General features: G+C 51.2%; 1 protein-coding gene across 2 annotated transcripts in view; it reads right to left on the reverse strand.

Annotated features, from left to right (window-relative positions):
* zzz3 (zinc finger, ZZ-type containing 3) overlaps nt 1-21,435 on the reverse strand; it is a 125,847-nt gene that overhangs the window by 29,599 nt on the left and 74,813 nt on the right. For both annotated transcript variants that reach the window (XM_060830626.1, XM_060830625.1), the window contains exons 3-6: nt 21,097-21,235; nt 19,480-19,627; nt 18,413-18,540; nt 4,479-4,550 (exon numbers count right to left, since the gene is read on the reverse strand). In XM_060830626.1, the coding sequence (XP_060686609.1) occupies nt 4,479-4,550; nt 18,413-18,540; nt 19,480-19,627; nt 21,097-21,235 (487 nt within the window). The remainder of the gene's footprint in view (nt 1-4,478; nt 4,551-18,412; nt 18,541-19,479; nt 19,628-21,096; nt 21,236-21,435) is intronic.

Below are 21,435 nucleotides of genomic sequence, written 5' to 3' on the forward strand. Positions count from 1 at the left end.
CAGACTGTGATCCCTGGTTCGGGACACATCTACCAATGGGAATGTCCTCCCTTATATCCATACATACACACACATATAAAAGCAAACGTAGATTTCTTTGGTGGGCCAACACCTTCAATGTCATAGGACAATCTCAACCAAGATTAGTGGGATGATGAAATAAAAACAGGCAGAAACTCAGCAGGTCTCACAAGGGAGAGAAAACAGAGTTCATGTGGAGTCGAGAGTACAAACTGCCCTTAAAAGATTGTTCTTACAAACAGTAAGAACAGTCTTATCCAATTTGAAATTTCATCTGTAATTTCTCTCCACAGATGCTGCCAAACCTGCTGGTTTTCCCAGGAATTTCTATTTTTGTTTCTGATTTCCAGCATCCATTGCATTTTTCAGTTTTATGACTGCCAGAACTGTTGAGTTTCTCCAGCAACCAATCTATTTGAAAACGGAGGACTGGGAAGCTTTTAAAGAACAACAGAGGATTACTAAGAAGGAAATACGCAGACAAAAAATGAGGTACGAAGGTAAACTGGCCAAAAATATAAAGGAGGATAGTAAAAAGTTTTTTAGGTATATGAAAGGCAAAAAAATGGTAAGACTAAAATTGGGCCCTTGAAGACAGAAACAGGGGAATATATTACAGGGAACAAAGAAATGGCAGAAGACTTGAATTGGCACTTCAGATCTGTGTTCACTGGGGAAGACAAGAATCTCCCTGAGGTAACAGTGGCTGAAGGACCTGAACTTAAGGGAATTTATATTTGCCAGGAATTGGTGTTGGAGAGACTGTTTGGTCTGAAGGTTGATAAGTCCCTGGGGCCTGATGGTCTACATCCCAGGGTACTGAAGGAGGTGACTCAAGAAATCGTGGATGCGTTGGTGATTATTTTCCAGAGTTCGATAGATTCGGGATCAGTTCCTGCAGATTGGAGGGTGGCTAATGTTGTACCACTTTTTAAGAAAGGTGGGAAGAGAGAAAGCAGGAAATTATAGACCAGTTAGTCTGACCTCAGTGGAGGGAAAGATGCTGGAGTCTATTATAAAGGATGAAATTATGATACATCTGGATAGTAGTAACAGGATAGGTCAGAGTCAGCATGGATTTATGAAGGGGAAATCATGCTTGACTAATCTTCTGGAATTTTTTGAGGATGTAACTCTGAAGATGGATGAGGGAGATCCAGTAGATGTGGTGTACCTGGATTTTCAGAAAGCTTTTGATAAGTCCCACATAGGAGGTTAGTGAGCAAAATTAGGGCGCATGGTATTGGGGACAAAGTACGAACTTGGATTGAAAGTTGGTTGGCTGATAGGAAACAAAGAGTAGTGATAAACAGCTCCATTTCGGAATGGCAGGCAGTGACCAGTGGGGTACCGCAGGGATCAGTGCTGGGACCGCAGCTTTTTACAATATATATTAATGATATAGAAGATGGTATTAGCAATAACATTAGCAAATTTGCTGATGATACTAAGCTGGGTGGCAGGGTGAAATGTGAGGAGGATGTTAGGAGATTACAGGGTGACCGGGACAAGTTAGGTGAGTGGACAGATGCATGGCAGATGCAGTTTAATGTGGATAAATGTATGGTTATCCACTTTGGTGGCAAGAAAAGGAAGGCAGATTACTATCTAAATTGATTCCATTTAGGTAAAGGGGCAGTACAAAGAGATCTGGGTGTTCTTGTATACCAGTCAATGAAGGTAAGCATGCAGGTACAGCAGGTCGTGAAGAAGGCTAATAGCATGCTGGCCTTCATAACAAAAGGGATTGAGTATAGAAGCAAAGAGGTCCTTCTGCAGCTGTACAGGGCCTGGTGAGACTACACCTGGAGTACTGTGTGCAGTTCTGGTCTCCAAATTTGAGGAAAGACATTCTGGCTATTGAGGGAGTGCAGCGTAGGTTCACGAGGTACACTGAAATACTGGAGCGACTGGGCTTGTATATCCTTGAGTTTAGAAGACTGAGAGGAGGTCTGATTGAGACATATAAGATTATTAGGATTGGACACTCTGGAGGCAGGAAACATGTTTCCGCTGATGGGTGAGTGCCGAACCAGAGGACACAGCTTAAAAATACGGGGTAGACCATTTAGGACAGAGATGAGGAAAAATTTCTTCACCCAGAGTGGTGGCTGTGTGGAATACTCTGCCCCAGAGGGCAGTAGAGGCCCAGTCTCTGGATTCATTTAATAAAGAGTTGGATAGAGCTCTCAAGGATTGTGGAATCAAGGGTTATAGAGATAAAGCAGGAACAGGATACTGATTAAGGATGATCATTATGAATGGTGGTGCAGGCTCGAAGGGCAGAATGGCCTACTCCTGCACCTATTGTCTATTTTAACTTCAGGTGCAACACTGGTTCTAAACTGCAGCTGTTCTGAGGGTCCACATAGGTGGTGTGGCCACAAGTCTCACAGGTCGACACTGATTAAAAAAGAAATTAGTGGGAACTCTGTTTTGATACTGACCATCTGCAGCATTTTGCTTTAATTTGGAGGGATTGTACTTTGAGCCAGGGGTATGTCATAAACCAGGGTGGCATGGTGGCTCAGTGGTTAGCACTGCTGCCTCATAGCTCCAGGGACCCAGTTCAATTCCAGTCTCAGGCAGCTGCCTGTGTGGAGTTTGCACATTCTCCCAGTATCTGCGTGGGTTTCTTCTGGGTGCTCCAGTTTCCACCCACAATCCAAAGATGTGCAGGTTAGGTAAACTGACCATGCTAAGTTGCACATAGTATTAAGGAATATGTAGGTTAGGTACAATAATCAGGGGTAAATATAGGATAATAGGGGAGGGGAAATGGGCCTGGGTGGATTACTCTTCAGAGGGTCAGTATGGACTTGTTGGGTCGAAGGGCGTGTTTCCAACCTGTAGGGATTCTATCTACTCTAAAAGGAGTTGACACCTAACCATTCCCTCCATGTTGGAATGTGGGTTGGGCTTCGTTAGCAGAGGATACTGTGGTGTTGTTCACAGTATGGCCCAATGACATCATAAAATCAGACATACTCGAACTAATCTTTAACTGCAAACTCCAGGCTAAAATGTGACTTAATTACATCAGATTTTCTCAGCTTTCATCTAGATTTCATGTTTTCTCACCTATTTGTTTCACCTCAGTTATATTTTGAGACGCAGCATGTTATTACTTGGTAAGAGAAAGATACAGGCGACGCTCAGAGCCAGGGAAGACTGAGAGGCTCGATCAAGGCAGCAAGAAACTGAAAGAGCAGCAGAATGGAAGAATTTACAACTGCTGCAAGTGAGAGTCCAAGCATTTTTGGGGACACTTTCAGTGCTGATCCTCATAGTTAAAAATCACACAACACCAGGCTATAGTCCAACAGGTTTATTTGGAAATACAAGGTAGCTACCTGATGAAAGAACAGCACTCCAAAAGCTTGTACTTCCAAATAAATCTGTTGGATAACAACCTGGTGTTGTGAGATTTTTAATCTTGTCCACCCCAGACCCACACCGGCACCTCCATGTCATGATCCTCATTATGATTAGGAGTCAAGACTAGAGTATGATATTGGCAGATCAGCAGTATTCGATTACTTTGGTACAGATAATTGGTGAAAATAGTCATCTTAAATGTGTTGTGTGTGTAGTAAAGTATTACTGCCGCCCTTACAGGAGCCCCTGAATATTCTCATGGGGACACAATATATCAACAGCATATATGCACATCCCAGTATTTCCTGAAAAACATCGAAAAATACAACAGAGATTGTTCAGCAAGAATTCTCATCAGTTTGCTTCAAGGATGAACAAAATTTTAATGCAGTCTTATGAAATATTTAGTATTTCAACAAACACTTAAAATAAAGAGAGCGCTATTACAGATGTTGCCTTTCGAACTGACAATGAAATTTTCAGAGTATTAACAAACACTGAGAAAAGAGGTGTAGACGCAGACGTTATCCTGAGGATTTTGAAAATGACATCAAGGGTTCAGAGAGAAAATAAATTCTTTGTAAAAACATACACTGAATTTAATTTTTTTTGGAATTTTCATGTGTTTCATATTTTCTGGGAGGAAAAATTATCAAAAACAATTGTGTGGAATCGTGCAATTGGTGAATTGTAGATTAAAATCTATTGAATACTCACCAACTGCCTGTAGTGTGAATATGTAAAATGTTTCATTAAAACATTTTAATCTTTAAATCTTATTTTTAACTTTCATCTTGTTTTCGATCCAAACTGCACTCCACCTTCAAAAGGGGCACCTTATTCTGTATTATATAAGCTCTCACTGACAACTACAAAATATGTACTTCAAAAACAAATTGTTTATTCTCCTTACTAAATGCAGAGTAACAAGCTGCAAGTTTCAAGCAGAGAAAGTCAACTCAGATCCTAAAACAACTGATGGAACAAGAACCATGGAAGGCCTTTTCCCACACTTGAAGCTTTATGCTCTTTTTACTTTGAATTCAATGCCATGTTATGGTGAGAATTAGAATATTTACCTGTTCTTCTACACTCCAAAGCTGGTTAAATGTCTCTGACTTGGAGTCGTCACAGAGTCTCCCTCTTATTACCTGAAAGAATGCAAAGAAAACATGTACTTTTTCTTGCCTTCAGAATGTTATGGACCAGACAAGACCCCCTCAAAATATTTTAAGAAGGTAGCCTAGACCCTAACGTTTTCTTATTTTAAAGGCAGTGGATATTCCAGGTGGGATGCAGCTGGTCAGACCACTCAGTTTCAAGCAAAACAATTTATTTAAAGACGAACAAAAGAAAACAGAATTTAGCACAACTACTTTTGGAAATCTTAAAACAGCCTGATACAGTAACAATTACTGATTAACTGTTCGAAAACAGTAACATCCCATAAACACACCCCTTGGCAAAAAGGTAAATTCAAACATGGATTCTTACAGGCAGGATTAGATTAGATTACTTACAGTGTGGAAACAGGCCCTTCGGCCCAACAAGTCCACACCGACCCGCCGAAGCGCAACCCACCCATACCCCTACGTTTACCCCTTACCTAACACTACGGGCAATTTAGCATGGCCAATTCACCTGACCCGCACATCTTTGGACTGTGGGAGGAAACCGGAGCACCCGGAGGAAACCCACGCAGACACGGGGAGAACGTGCAAACTCCACACAGTCAGTCGCCTGAGTCGGGAATTGAACCCGGGTCTCAGGCGCTGTGAGGCAACAGTGCTAACCACTGTGCCACCGTGCCGCCCAACATCCAAAGAGATTTCAGGAGAAAGTTAGAGGAGTTCTTTGCTCTCCTGGACTCTCGCATCTTGTGACTGCTACAGCTAAAAGAAAACTAGAAAACACCTGAACTGGGCAGAACTGGCCATTCCCCCTCCATTACTGAACTGTTAAACCTACACCACCCCCTCACCACCACCACCACCACATCACCTCTCCAGACTCCTCAGCACCTCTGCATTTATGACCTCTCTCCAAAAGGATTATGGTAAACTCACCTTGTTAAAGAGACAGCATCATCACAAGAATAGAGTACTGTAAAATGTAAATCAGTTACAATTTTGAAGTTGGATGAATGAATTTATAACATTCAATCAGAGGTGTAGTAAATTATTCCCTGAAATAATCCAATGCCCCGCCCTGACCTTCTAATTTCAGCCAATTTCTAAGCTAAATGTCCAGAACATACATGTTTTGAAAGTAATACAAACCCCATCTGCCTTGACCGTAGGAAAAATCTGAGAAAGGTCCTAATCAGGAATCATTCATATTATTTCCTTAACATAGTTTAAGGTACCTTACAGAAGTGCAAATAAGCTGAAAAATGTGTTCCTGGAAAAGCGCAGCAGGTCAGGCAGCATCCAAGGAGCAGGAGAATCAACGTTTTGGGCATAAGCCCATCTTCAGGATTCCTGAAGAAGGTCTTATGTCCGAAACGTCGATTCTCCTGCTCCTTGGATGTTGCCTGACCTGCTGCGCTTTTCCAGCAACACATTTTTCAGCTGTAATCTTCAGCGTCTGCAGTCCTCACTTTTTCCTAGAAGTGCAAATAAACTGAGACATTTTAGTGAGCCACCTGAAAGGTGAAAGAAAAAAGGTAGGCTTGAAGGAACCTCATAAAAGGAGTGATTTAAGATGGGAGAGTTGATAGCAAGACCATTATATAGTAACAAATACTGGGGATGCACAAGAGACTAGATTTAGAAGAATTAAAATGGATGAACTTGACAAAACTGAACAAGGCTTTTATTTTTTAACTGACCACCCCCAATATCTGTTAACACATTCCCAGAGTCTACTATCTTACAAGGTCAGTGAATAGCATCATCGAGTAATTCTCAATTTCAGACACCTAATGATTATAGTTTTTGCTAAACAGTACAGGACTCCAACTGATAGAATTTCCTGTCTTTGCTCAGGGCATTTTCACTTAAGTTATACTCAGGAAAATGCGAAGAGGTGGAAATGAAAATGACTTGCGGTACACGGAAGGTCTGATAAGAATCTGGAAATAACCACTCGAGGCACATACCCAACCTCCACATGGGCCAAGCGAGTAACAGCCAGAAATGCACACAACCCACCAGTATTTTGGATTGGAGGTTACTTTTTGAAGACAAGGAAACTCTGCAAATACTTCACACTTGGTCAGGTTTACACTCCTCTGTGCATCAGAGTTTGAGCGTTGAAGCGTCATTTGCAGGACTTGAGCACATCTCCTGGGCTGGCATTCCAAGGGTGTTCCAATGTTGGCAGTGCCACCTTTCAGAGGAAGAGCAGCACAAAAGCTCTGAAACCTGCCAACCACTTATCCTTTAATCACAATTACCAAAGAAATTATCTGGTCATTGTCCCCCAGCTGTCACATTTCCGACATTACAACACAGATACATTTCAATTATTGACCCAAAGCTATAAAATGCTACATGACATCCCACAAACTTGAGAATTCAGGTGAGTTAGTCTCTCACCATAAAGCGTGAATAGCAAAGAACATTTTTTTTACTTTTTTTTAAAAACCTTTCAAGCAAAAGTGAGGGCCCCCTCAACCCCTTTTCAAACCATTAAATACAGGAAATAAAGGAAAACGAAATGCATCATTTCACAGAGTGAATTTGTTTTTAATCTTTCCATTATATCTGGTAATGGCCTCAGGGATTTTGATGGTGCTGGTTCAATAGTGGTAGATCTGAAATTGATTTGCTGTACAGGTCTCCTCCTCCCCCCGCTGGGGGCGGGTCACTTTCCCTCCACCCGCTGGGGGCGGGTCATTTTCCCTCCACCCGCTGGGGGCGGGTCACTTTCCCTCCTCCTCCCGGTGGGGACAGGTCACTTTCCCTCCTCCCCGCGCTGGGGACAGGGTCACTTTTCCTCCTCCCCGCACTGGGAGGGGTCACTTTCCCTCCTCCCCGCGCTGGGGGCGGTCACTTTCCCTCCTCCCCCCCCGGGAGCGGGGTCACTTTCCCTCCTCCCCCCCGGGGGCGGGGTCACTTTCCCTCCTCCCCGCGCTGGGGACGGGTCACTTTCCCTCCTCCCCCACGCTGGGGGCGGTCACTTTCGCTCCTCCCCGCGCTGGGGACGGGTCACTTTCCCTCCTCCCCGCGCTGGGGGCGGTCACTTTCCCTCCTCCTCCCCCGGGAGCTGGGTCACTTTCCCTCCTCCCCCCCCGGGAGCGGGGTCACTTTCCCTCCTCCCCCCCCGGGGGCGGGGTCACTTTCCCTCCTCCCCGCGCTGGGGACGGGTCACTTTCCCTCCTCCCCGCGCTGGGGACGGGTCACTTTCCCTTCTCCCCCCCGGGGGCGGGGTCACTTTCCCTCCTCCCCCCCGGGGGCGGTGTCACTTTCCCTCCTCCTCCCCGCGCTGGGGGCGGGGTCACTTTCCTCCTCCTCCCCGCGCTGGGGGCGGGGTCACTTTCCCTCCACCCCGCGCTGGGGGCGGGGTCACTTTCCCTCCACCCCGCGCTGGGGGCGGGGTCACTTTCCCTCCTCCCCGCGCTGGGGACGGGTCACTTTCCCTCCTCCCCGCGCTGGGGACGGGTCACTTTCCCTCGTCCTCCCGGTGGGGGCGGTCACTTTCCCTCCTCCCCGCGCTGGGGACGGGTCACTTTCCCTCGTCCTCCCGGTGGGGGCGGGGTCACTTTCCCTCGTCCTCCTGGTGGGGGCGGTCACTTTCCCTCCTCCCCGCGCTGGGGACGGGTCACTTTCCCTCCTCCCCGCGCTGGGGACGGGTCACTTTCCCTCCTCCCCCACGCTGGGGGCGGTCACTTTCCCTCCACCCCGCGCTGGGGACGGGTCACTTTCCCTCCTCCCCCACGCTGGGGGCGGTCACTTTCCCTCCTCCCCGCGCTGGGGACGGGTCACTTTCCCTCCTCCCTGCGCTGGGGACGGGTCACTTTCCCTCCTCCCCCACGCTGGGGACGGGTCACTTTCCCTCCTCCCCCACGCTGGGGGCGGTCACTTTCCCTCCTCCCCGCGCTGGGGACGGGTCACTTTCCCTCCTCCCCGCGCTGGGGGCGGTCACTTTCCCTCCTCCCCCCCTGGGAGCGGGGTCACTTTCCCTCCTCCCCCCCGGGGGCGGTGTCACTTTCCCTCCTCCTCCCCGCGCTGGGGGCGGGGTCACTTTCCTCCTCCTCCCCGCGCTGGGGGCGGGGTCACTTTCCCTCCACCCCGCGCTGGGGGCGGGGTCACTTTCCCTCCACCCCGCGCTGGGGGCGGGGTCACTTTCCCTCCTCCCCGCGCTGGGGACGGGTCACTTTCCCTCCTTCCCCACGCTGGGGGCGGTCACTTTCCCTCCTCCCCGCGCTGGGGGCGGTCACTTTCCCTCCTCCCCCCCCGGGGGCGGGGTCACTTTCCCTCCTCCCCCCCGGGGGCGGGGTCACTTTCCCTCCTCCCCGCGCTGGGGACGGTCACTTTCCCTCCTCCCCGCGCTGGGGACGGTCACTTTCCCTCCTCCCCGCGCTGGGGACGGTCACTTTCCCTCCTCCCCGCGCTGGGGGCGGTCACTTTCCCTCCTTCCCCACGCTGGGGGCGGTCACTTTCCCTCCTCCCCGCGCTGGGGACGGTCACTTTCCCTCCTCCCCGCGCTGGGAGGGGTCACTTTCCCTCCTCCCCGCGCTGGGGACGGGTCACTTTCCCTCCACCCCGCGCTGGGGACGGGTCACTTTCCCTCCTCCCCGCGCTGGGGACGGGTCACTTTCCCTCCTCCCCGCGCTGGGGACGGGTCACTTTCCCTCCTCCCCGCGCTGGGGACGGGTCACTTTCCCTCCTCCCCCACGCTGGGGACGGGTCTCTTTCCCTCCTCCCCCACGCTGGGGACGGGTCTCTTTCCCTCCTCCCCCACGCTGGGGACGGGTCTCTTTCCCTCCTCCCCCACGCTGGGGACGGGTCACTTTCCCTCCTCCCCGCGCTGGGGTCGGGTCACTTTCCCTCCTCCCCCACGCTGGGGACGGGTCACTTTCCCTCCTCCCCCACGCTGGGGACGGGTCACTTTCCCTCCTCCCCCACGCTGGGGACGGGTCACTTTCCCTCCTCCCCCACGCTGGGGACGGGTCACTTTCCCTCCTCCCCCACGCTGGGGACGGGTCACTTTCCCTCCTCCCCCACGCTGGGGACGGGTCACTTTCCCTCCTCCCCACGCTGGGGACGGTCACTTTCCCTCCTCCCCGCGCTGGGGACGGGTCACTTTCCCTCCTCCTCCCCGCGCTGGGGGCGGGGTCACTTTCCTCCTCCTCCCCGGGCTGGGGGCGGTGTCACTTTCCCCCCTCCCCGCGCTGGGGACGGGTCACTTTCCCTCCTCCTCCCGGTGGGGGCGGGGTCACTTTCCCTCGTCCTCCCGGTGGGGGCGGTCACTTTCCCTCCTCCTCCCGGTGGGGGCGGGGTCACTTTCCCTCCTCCCCGCGCTGGGGACGGTCACTTTCCCTCCTCCCCGCGCTGGGGGCGGTCACTTTCCCTCCTCCCCGCGCTGGGGACGGGGTCACTTTCCCTCCTCCCCCCCGGGTGCGGTGTCACTTTCCCTCCTCCTCCCCGCGCTGGGGGCGGGGTCACTTTCCCTCCTCCTCCCCGCGCTGGGGGCGGGGTCACTTTCCCTCCTCCCCGCGCTGGGGGCGCGGTCACTTTCCCTCCTCCCCGCGCTGGGGGCGGTCACTTTCCCTCCTCCTCCCGGTGGGGGCGGGGTCACTTTCCCTCCTCCCCGCGCTGGGGGCGCGGTCACTTTCCCTCCTCCCCGCGCTGGGGACGGGTCACTTTCCCTCCTCCCCCACGCTGGGGACGGGTCACTTTCCCTCCTCCCCACGCTGGGGGCGGTCACTTTCCCTCCTCCCCACGCTGGGGGCGGTCACTTTCCCTCCTCCCCGCGCTGGGGACGGGTCACTTTCCCTCCTCCCCCACGCTGGGGACGGGTCACTTTCCCTCCTCCCCCACGCTGGGGAAGGGTCACTTTCCCTCCTCCACCCCGGGGGCGGGTCACTTTCCCTCCTCCCCGCGCTGGGGGCGGTCACTTTCCCTCCTCTCCGCGCTGGGGAAGGGTCACTTTCCCTCCTCCACCCTGGGGGCGGGGTCACTTTCCCTCCGCCCCGCGCTGGGGACGGGTCACTTTCCCTCCTCCTCCCCGCGCTGGGGGCGGGGTCACTTTCCTCCTCCTCCCCGGGCTGGGGGCGGTGTCACTTTCCCTCCTCCTCCCCGCGCTGGGGACGGGGTCACTTTCCTCCTCCTCCCGGTGGGGGCGGGGTCACTTTCCTCCTCCTCCCGGTGGGGGCGGGGTCACTTTCCCTCGTCCTCCCGGTGGGGGCGGGGTCACTTTCCCTCGTCCTCCCGGTGGGGGCGGGGTCACTTTCCCTCGTCCTCCCGGTGGGGGCGGGGTCACTTTCCCTCGTCCTCCCGGTGGGGGCGGGGTCACTTTCCCTCCTCCCTGCGCTGGGGAAGGGTCACTTTCCCTCCTCCACCCCGGGGGCGGGGTCACTTTCCCTCCTCCCTGCGCTGGGGAAGGGTCACTTTCCCTCCTCCCCCCCGGGGGCGGTGTCACTTTCCCTCCTCCCCCCCGGGGGCGGTGTCACTTTCCCTCCTCCCCCCCGGGGGCGGGGTCACTTTCCCTCCTCCTCCCCGGGGGCGGGGTCACTTTCCCTCCTCCTCCCCGCGCTGGGGGCGGGGTCACTTTCCCTCCACCCCGCGCTGGGGGCGGGGTCACTTTCCCTCCTCCCCACGCTGGGGACGGTCACTTTCCCTCCTCCCCGCGCTGGGGACGGGGTCACTTTCCCTCCTCCCCCCCGGGGGCGGTGTCACTTTCCCTCCTCCTCCCCGCGCTGGGGGCGGGGTCACTTTCCTCCTCCTCCCCGCGCTGGGAGCGCGGTCACTTTCCCTCCTCCTCCCGGTGGGGGCGGGGTCACTTTCCCTCCCCCCCCCCGGGTGCGGTGTCACTTTCCCTCCTCCTCCCCGCGCTGGGGGCGGGGTCACTTTCCTCCTCCTCCCCGCGCTGGGGGCGCGGTCACTTTCCCTCCTCCCCGCGCTGGGGGCGGTCACTTTCCCTCCTCCTCCCGGTGGGGGCGGGGTCACTTTCCCTCCTCCTCCCGGTGGGGGCGGGGTCACTTTCCCTCCTCCCCGCGCTGGGGACGGGTCACTTTCCCTCCTCCCCCACGCTGGGGGCGGTCACTTTCCCTCCTCCCCGGGCTGGGGACGGGTCACTTTCCCTCCTCCCCCCGGGGGCGGGGTCACTTTCCCTCCTCCCCCGCGCTGGGGACGGGTCACTTTCCCTCCTCCCCCACGCTGGGGACGGTCACTTTCCCTCCTCCCCGCGCTGGGGACGGGTCACTTTCCCTCCTCCCCGCGCTGGGGGCGGGGTCACTTTCCCTCCTCCCCGCGCTGGGGACGGGTCACTTTCCCTCCTCCTCCCGGTGGGGGCGGTCACTTTCCCTCCTCCTCCCGGTGGGGGCGGGGTCACTTTCCCTCCTCCCCACGCTGGGGACGGTCACTTTCCCTCCTCCCCGCGCTGGGGGCGGTCACTTTCCCTCCTCCCCGCGCTGGGGAAGGGTCACTTTCCCTCCTCCCCCCCGGGGGCGGTGTCACTTTCCCTCCTCCTCCCCGCGCTGGGGGCGGGGTCACTTTCCCTCCACCCCGCGCTGGGGACGGTCACTTTCCTCCTCCTCCCCGCGCTGGGGGCGCGGTCACTTTCCCTCCTCCTCCCGGTGGGGGCGGGGTCACTTTCCCTCCTCCTCCCGGTGGGGGCGGTCACTTTCCCTCCTCCCCGCGCTGGGGAAGGGTCACTTTCCCTCCTCCACCCCGGGGGCGGGGTCACTTTCCCTCCTCCCCGCGCTGGGGACGGGTCACTTTCCCTCCTCCCCGCGCTGGGGACGGGTCACTTTCCCTCCTCCCCGCGCTGGGGGCGGTCACTTTCCCTCCTCCCCGCGCTGGGGAAGGGTCACTTTCCCTCCTCCCCGCGCTGGGGAAGGGTCACTTTCCCTCCTCCACCCCGGGGGCGGGGTCACTTTCCCTTCTCCACCCCGGGGGCGGGGTCACTTTCCCTCCTCCTCCCCGCGCTGGGGAAGGGTCACTTTCCCTCCTCCCCCCCGGGGGCGGTGTCACTTTCCCTCCTCCTCCCCGCGCTGGGGGCGGGGTCACTTTCCTCCTCCTCCCCGCGCTGGGGACGGGGTCACTTTCCCTCCTCCCCCCCGCGCTGGGGGCGGGGTCACTTTCCTCCTCCCCGCGCTGGGGGCGGTCACTTTCCCGCCTCCTCCCGGTGGGGGCGGGGTCACTTTCCCTCCTCCTCCCGGTGGGGGCGGGGTCACTTTCCCTCCTCCCCGCGCTGGGGACGGTCACTTTCCCTCCTCCCCGCGCTGGGGACGGTCACTTTCCCTCCTCCCCGCGCTGGGGACGGGTCACTTTCCCTCCTCCCCCACGCTGGGGACGGGTCACTTTCCCTCCTCCCCCACGCTGGGGACGGGTCACTTTCCCTCCTCCACCCCGGGGGCGGGGTCACTTTCCCTCCTCCCCCCCGGGGGCGGGGTCACTTTCCCTCCTCCCCGCGCTGGGGGCGGGGTCACTTTCCCTCCTCCTCCCCGCGCTGGGGGCGGGGTCACTTTCCCTCCTCCTCCCCGGGGGCGGGGTCACTTTCCCTCCTCCTCCCGGTGGGGGCGGGGTCACTTTCCCTCCTCCCCGCGCTGGGGACGGGGTCACTTTCCCTCCTCCCCCCGCGCTGGGGGCGGTCACTTTCCCTCCTCCTCCCGGTGGGGGCGGGGTCACTTTCCCTCCTCCTCCCGGTGGGGGCGGGGTCACTTTCCCTCCTCCTCCCGGTGGGGGCGGGGTCACTTTCCCTCCTCCTCCCGGTGGGGGCGGGGTCACTTTCCCTCCTCCCCGCGCTGGGGACGGTCACTTTCCCTCCTCCCCGCGCTGGGGACGGTCACTTTCCCTCCTCCCCGCGCTGGGGGCGGTCACTTTCCCTCCTCCCCGCGCTGGGGGCGGTCACTTTCCCTCCTCCTCCCGGTGGGGGCGGGGTCACTTTCCCTCATCCCCACGCTCGGGACGGGGTCACTTTCCCTCATCCCCACGCTCGGGACGGGGTCACTTTCCCTCCTCCACTTTTCTTGCCACTCATCGACTCAAGCCAGAGACATAACCTTGTCCAGGTTTTTGTGGCTTATCAAGTCAGAGTGCTTTGGTGTCTGAGCAATCCCGGGTGGTGAAGAACACTGTACAGTCACCCACCGATAACTCCACTTCTCACCTTGTGGAGGAGGGAGGGTCATTGAAGCGGTTGGGGATGTTTGTACCTGGGTCATGCCCTTAGGGGCTCCTGTAGGTTTGTATTGAGTTTGATATGATTCTATTCTAGTAATTACGGCCATCGTCTGGGGTGTGGTTCCACCCAGCGGGAAGATTTCCTCTGGTTCCCTTCAATTCCATATCTGCTGCCAGTTCTTGAAGCCATAATCTGTAAAGGGCTGCCTTCATGTCGAGGGCAGCCAATCTCACCACCTCTGGAATTCAGCTCATTTTTTTTTCCACTTTTGGAACTGGATTGCAGTGAGGTTAGGAGCTGGGTGACCCTGGAGACAATCACAGCCTCAGAGAGCATCCATCCATGCCTTCATCACTTTGTTGGTGATTTAGAGTGAACTGGTGGGGCGGTGATTGGCTGGTTTGGATTAATCCTGCTGTTTGTGGGCAGACCACGCTGAGGCAGCTTTCCACATTGCCAAGTGGATCTCAGTTTCACGGCTGTACTGGAACAGTTTGGGTACGGCCGGGTCTGGAGCACAAGTCTGCAGTGCTGTTGCTGGATTGGTGTCAGAGTCCCTCGCCTTTACAGTGTCCACTCCCTTCTGTTGTTTCTTGGTACAACGTGGAGTTAAGCAAAGTGGCTGAAGACTGGGGTTTGTGATGCTGTAGACCTTGGGAGTAGGTGGAGATGGATCGTTCACTCAGCATGTCTGGCTGAGGTTAATGCAGGTGCTACAGCCTTGCCAATTGCACTGGCACCCTGGAATATCCTTCCACAATGAGGGGATATTTGTGGAACCTCCACCTCCTGTTTATTCTTTGGTTGCCCACCACTAGTCATGATTGGGTGTGTCAGGGCCTCTGAGCTTTCATCTGATCCACACTGCAGAGTTGCTTCTCCCTGGTCTGTCACATGCGGCTTGCACAGCTTGACAGTGAGGGTAGTCCTGCGTTGTGGCTTCACTAGTGTGGTACCTCATTTTTGGATGTGCCCGGTGGTGCTTCAGGCTTCTGCCCTCCTTCAATTTTCATTGAACTATGCATCTGCACAGGACATTGGTGAAGCGACTTTTACAAGAGCATGTACAATTCTGGTCACCCTTCTACAGGAAGGATGTTGTTTTCTGCAGCCTCTCAAGTTTTACATTTACAAGGACATTGCCAGGACAGGAGGATTTGGGCTATAAAGAGAGACTGAGTAGGCCGAAGGAGGGTGCAGAGGCTGAGGGTTAACCTTATAGTGGTTTATAAAATCATGAGGGACATGGATAGGGTGACTAGCCTACGGTGGGCGAGTTCAAAACTATCAGCGTAAGAAAGAAAAAAGATTTGAAGAGGACCTGAGGGGCAACCTTTTCATGCAGAGGGTGATATGTGTAAGGAACGAGCTGCCAGAGGGAGTGGTGGAGGCTGGTACAATTACAACATTTAAAAGGCATCCAGATGGATAAATGAATAGAAAGGGTTTAGAATGCTGGCAAATGGGACTAGATTTATTTAGGATATCTGGTCAGCAAGGACTGGTTGGACAAAAGGATCTGTTTCCATGCTGTATGACTAAGGGTTATACCCGAAATGTCAACTTCACCACCTTCTGATGCTGCCTGGCCTGCTGTGTTCTTCCAGCCTCCTACCTGTCTACCTTGGATTCCAGCATCTCCAGTTTTTTTTTTGTCTTTATCTAAAAGCCTACAGGAATTTCAGCCTCTGAAATATACACACTCCAAGCCAAAACTAAAGATCTGGCCTATGTAACATTGCAAATTTGTTGGGGCATAATGCCACTCCAGAAGCCTACTTCCATGAATGGAGCTGGGGATTCAGACGGAGGTGCATCCTCACTGATCCTAGAGATGACCTTCTCCTGGCCTCAACATACTAAATAGCAGAAGATGGAGAAAGTTAGCCCTTATGTCACAGTACAAAACAGGGCTTAGTCCAGTTTTGAGGCGAATCTTCAGTTACTGTTACGCTGGATGACCTGACAATATTGGAGCCAACATGGAAATGAAGGTTACAATCAATCAGAACACTGCACTGATGCAAGACAGTGGTGTCACCGACTGTTCAGTAACAGTTCGACTTTTCTACCTAACCCAGCATAATTCCAGCATTAATTGCAGTATATGGAGAGGGAGAATTCAAACTGTATGGTGAATAATAATTTACTGCAGTGATTGTACAAGCTGTAAGCCAACAGCAAATTACAGATGGGGATGATGAATATTATTGATAAATACCAACATCCTTTCATTACCAAACACATTGCATTTTGCAGCAATTTCCAACTCTGAAGTGGACAATCATGATCACTTCCCCATATCCACAACTCTGTGCAAATAATTTACTGAGGCTGGCACACAGTATCCAACACGGCTGCCAATTCAAGCCTGATCTTGTTTAGTCTCTGAAGGATTTGCTCATGTGGAGCAGAAGCACTGTCAAGTGGCCTGCTTCAGTGTTGTAAATTCTATCTAATAGAAATTTATTTGAAAAACACAAATACAGAAAACAAACATTTACGATCGAGCAAACATTGCACGTACTATTTAATGTGCACCATTACTTCAGTGGATTTAGCGTTCCTTGTTTGATTTTAGTCTTGATAAAAGAAGGTAACAATTCTCATTTCAGGCACTCAATCACAAACTAGCACAACTGATTAGGCAGCAATGCTTCTTCCGTGTTGTTCCAACAATGGGACAAGAATAGGTTACAGGTAATAGGAGAAATTGTAAACCCTTTCTTTGTAACCTGCATACAGTTTTGCAGCTTTGAGCATGCAGAGAAAATCTTAGCTCAATCTCCTTCCACTCGTCTGGACTATGTCGACCCAAATAGGTTTCTATGTAAAAATGGAAAAGACTGCAGATACTGTAGCTCAGAAACAAAAGCAGAAATTGCTGGAAAAGCTCAGCTGGTCTGAGGAAGAGTCATTCGACCTGAAACGTTAACTCTGCTTTCTCTCCACAGATGCTGCCAGAACGGCTGAGCTTTTCCAGCAATTTCTGCTTTTGTTTCTATGGGATGAACCTACATATGGATTTGCTTTTAACACATATAACTCGAATTTTAAGATAGCCTGTCATTGTTCTGAGCAGGAAGTCATTCCTATTTACCCTGTCACTGTTTCAGTCCGACTTCAAAATCAACAACAGATGCTGAGCTGGTAAGTACACGAGAGGACATGACCCCACACAGCAGCTTTCCAAAAATCCAAGTGAAGGAAACTCATGACTTATGTAGATTGGAGATTTTTCTCCCCATGAATTCTTTAAAAAAAATTCATTCATGGAATGCAGGTATTACTGGCTGGGCCAGTATTTGCTGTCTATCTCCAACTGTTCTCAAGTTGGTGAAGGTGAGCTACAATATTGAATTGGTGCAGGTACATCCATAGTGCTGTAAAAGAGGGAACTATAGGATTTTAACCTTGTGACAGTAAGCGAGCAGTGATTCAGTTTCAAAAGAGGAATGGTGTGTATCTTGGAGAAAACCTTACAGGTGGTGGTGGCGTTCTCATGCATCTCGGTGTCAGAGGTCCCAGTTTCAGAAGGTGTTACTGCAGGCAACCGGGTAGGTTACGGCAGTGCACCTTGTACATGGCACACACACTGCTAACATTGTTCCCTGCATTCTGCACTGATGCACAATGGTGATGGATTGACAGCCAAACAGGCTGCTTTGTCGTGAATGGTGTCAAATCTCTTCAATGTTGTCGGAGCTGGAACCATTGAGGCAAGTGGTGAGTATTGCATCACACTCCTGACTTGTGCCTTGCAAATGGTGGACAGACTTTGGGGAGTCAGACAGTGAGTTACTCTTTGCAGAATTCCTTGCCTCTGACACTGATCTTGTTTATATGGTTGGTCTAGTTCAGATTCTGAGCAATGGTGCTCCCGGGTTGTTGCTATTAGGGGATTCAACAGTAATAATCCTGCTGAAAGTCATGTGTGCGCATGTGCATGCGCGCGTGGGGTAGAGCTAGGTTCTCTTTTGTTGCAGCTGGTCACTGCCTGCCTCTTGTGTGATGGAAACATTACTTGTCTCCTATCAGCCCAGGCTTAGATGTTATCCGGGTTTTACCAAATATGGAAACAGGCTCCTTCAGTTTCTGTGTCACAGACAATGGTGCTAAACACGGTGCAATCATCAGCAAACATCCCCGCACCTGACCTTACACAGAGCAAAGTTCATTGATGAAGCAGTTGAAGATGGCTGGGCCTAGGAAGCTACCCTGAGGAACTCATGCAGTGACATCCTGGGACTGAGAAAACTAACCTCCATCAGCTACAATCATCTTCCTTTGTAAGATACAAGATGGACCCGCAAAGAATTACCGTCCTCCCCAATTCCCACTAATTCCAGTCCTGGGTGCCACACTTGGACAAATGCTACCTTGATGTCATAATGATGTGGATTATATTGCAAGGAAGAGGGTTATGTATAACATTGTAAACCTGTAGCAACAAGACTGTAACTGCAAAGCAATTTGGCTTCTTAATGGCTCAATAGAGGAAACATGCCTGAATCCAGAAATAAAGTTCAGCACAACACTACACCAAATCAAGACTCCTGGTCAGTTTGAGCATTAACTGAATTTACAGTTGGTGCAAGCCCGAAAGCATTTTACAATGACTTTCAATTTGCGTTTCTTTATGCCTTTGAAACCAATATTTCATTGTGATGAAGAATTAAAACATTGCATCAAATCAATTAATTTGCATAATTTTCCTCACCTGTGCACGGCTGTTGATCATTACTTCTGGGGCATCACTTGAGGGTAACGTTGAAGAGTAAAAAGAGGATGACGCCGACTCTGCGTCCTTCTTGGAATCCATGGGACTTTTTGGTCTCACAGGCAAACCTAACCCCATTGAGAAAATCCAAATTAGACAACATATAAGTTCTGTAAAACAACTGGACTTGTATTTTTGCGAAGAAAATGTTACCTTCAATATTACCAAACATTCCAAAATGCTTCAAAGGGACACAATAAAACAAGATATTCCCACCCAAAATATTAGAGCAGAGGGCCAAAAGCTTGGTTAAAGAGGCAGGTTTAAGGAGTGTCTTAAGTTACAAAAAAGGTAGAGAAGCAAAAACGTTTAGGGTGGGAATTGCAAAGTTTAAGATCCCAGGAGCTGAAGGCATGGCCACTACTAGCACAGCGATTAAAATCAGAAATAGTCAAGAATTACTTTGGAGGGTAGGGGCAGATATGGAAAGGATTGCTGAGCTGGAGAAGATTACAGGGGTGGGGAGGGGCTATGCCAATGAAGGATCTGAAATCAAGGTCAAATGTTTTAAAATCAAGGTGCTAACTGGAATCTACTGGTCGTGAGCAAATACTAGAGTGAACGGTGCAAGAAAGAAGATGAGCAGCAGAGTTTTGGATAAGTTCAAGTTCAGAGGGTAGAATACGGAAAGTTAGACAGGAGTGCATTTGGAAAGTTAAGTCTAGACATACCAAAAGCACCGATGAAGATTTCAGGAGTAGGTGGGACAGATTTGGAGTCAGGCAATGCTACAGAGGGTGAAACAGACAGTATTACCGATTGTGTGGAAGGGATCTAAAAGGGACACCGGGGTTGAAAACAGTCAGATTCAGCCAGACAGTTGCCAGTGTGGGATGGATTTGGTAACAAGGGGAGCAGAATTTGCAGCAGGAACCAAAAACAACGCATATGTTTTTCCCAAAATTTACTTGGAAAGAAATTCCTCAATATATTTTCTTCATCCACATCAAGATCTGAGGAGGTCACATAGCAAACCAAATGAAGAACACAATCGTACAAACATGTACCTTTGTCAAAGACGAGTTTTAACCTCCGTGTGTTGTGTTTCTTATTTCTGTATTCTTTCTCAAAATTTCCCAGCCCGGATGTGTAATGGTCCCATGGGATCTGAGGCAGCTGGACCACTCTTTGTGGACATGGAAAACCCATGTCAACCTACATTACACAGGCAAGGTTAAAGCATTAAAATCCATCCACATTCAGTGTATCAGATTTTATTTTTACTAGCTTCTAGCGAAACAAGCGCTCAGAAAAAAAGTGAAAAGTTTGAGGGGTTTTAACAAAGTGGATAGAGAGAGAAACTGCCCACATTGGAAGAGGGGTCAGATTTAAGATAAATGACAACAGCAGCAGAGGGAGTATGAGAATTATTTTATTTACACAGCAAGTAGAATGCACTGCCAGAAAGGATAGTGCAAGCAGATTAGACAGCAGCTTCCAAAAGGGATTGGATACATACCCAAAATAGGAAAGTGCTGGACAATAAGGAGCATACAAGACAGGATTACTTGGATAAGACTGTCAGCAAAGGCATGATTGTGGCAAATATCATTTTCCATTTCAGATCGTTGTTACAGAATTTACACGAGTTTATTAAAAGCTTGAATCCACAAACTGTCTAGCTATTTCTGCCTGGGAATGATTCTCCAGCGCTAGGTACTTATTTGACTTTCAGTGCAGCTCAGATTCATTCAGCTGGGACAAAGTGGGCCGCAGGAGGTTAGCAGTAATGGATAATAATGAACTATTCCGAGGGCATGAAATCAAATCATCCCAATACACTGTCAAGCTGTATTCAATAAATCGGCATCTCAAGATTGCCATTAAAAGTGTCCAACTACCTTAAAAACTCACTAAAGAAAATACCCAAACAAGTGCAGATGCTGGAAATCAGAAACAAAATCAGAAATTGCTCAAGAAACTCAAAGGTCTGGCAACATCTGCAGAGAGAAATCAGAGATAACGTTTTAGGTCCAGAGACCCTTCTGCAGAATGGCAATTTTTGTTTTTATTAAAAGCCCAGTAACTTACTGAAGCCCTTCAAAAAAATCAGAGCCTGCACCACCATTGCCTGCTCTGTCTGCAGTCCCACATCACATGGCTGACTCTTCACACTATTTACGGATTGGTTCTAAACATGTCCTACGATCCCAGAGCTCAGGTGAAAGGAATCCTTCTGCCCATTTGATCTTATCTGCAAGCAACCTTCAAGTTCCCATCACAGCTTTGTGATCTGATCAATAACGTGCTTGCATTTCCGACAATGGAGTAACGGCTCCGCATCACAGCAGAGTGACAGAGTCGTTTCTGCATTTAGTGCAGTATGGTGGGGTCAAGGCCCAGAGTCCTTTAACCACATCCTGCAAGAAGTCACCAAATTTCCGAGTGTAATAATGTACCTGTAAGGCTGTCTTTGTTTCCTACTATGTTAATAACTTGTAAAACAGCCTGACAGCCAATGGGAGAAACCAACACAAAGGACAGTCTTCACTCACTGGATATGTAATTCTAGCTCAGTTGGAAATCTTAGTAAAAATACAGATAGAAAAAAAAGGAAAAAGAGGTCCTTACTACTACGACTCCAAAAAACAGAAAACACACTTAAGGACCTGACTATGACTTACCTGCTGTTGGAGATTTTCCACAAAAGTAATGGGCTCCTTCAACCCTTCCTTCTGATGTCTGCTTAAACATTCCAGGTCTTGAATAGCTTGGGCTCGCTGAGCTTCCAGTACAGCGATGGTCTGTAGCAGCCTCTGGTAACTGAACAAAAAAAATCAAGTTATTCTGAAGCAAGCAAGAGTGATACTTGCACAAGTTTAAAACATGTAACGTGACCAAGTAGAGTGAGGTTCCCCTCCTTGCTTTCTTCAAGCACACCATTTAGAAATATTACAAAAATTGCTCTATCTGCTAACTTTGTATATATTAGCAAGTACCATGTACAGACATCGAATTTAAAT

Source organism: Hemiscyllium ocellatum, chromosome 9 (assembly GCF_020745735.1).
Source record: "Hemiscyllium ocellatum isolate sHemOce1 chromosome 9, sHemOce1.pat.X.cur, whole genome shotgun sequence".
Classification (NCBI taxonomy): domain Eukaryota; kingdom Metazoa; phylum Chordata; class Chondrichthyes; order Orectolobiformes; family Hemiscylliidae; genus Hemiscyllium; species Hemiscyllium ocellatum.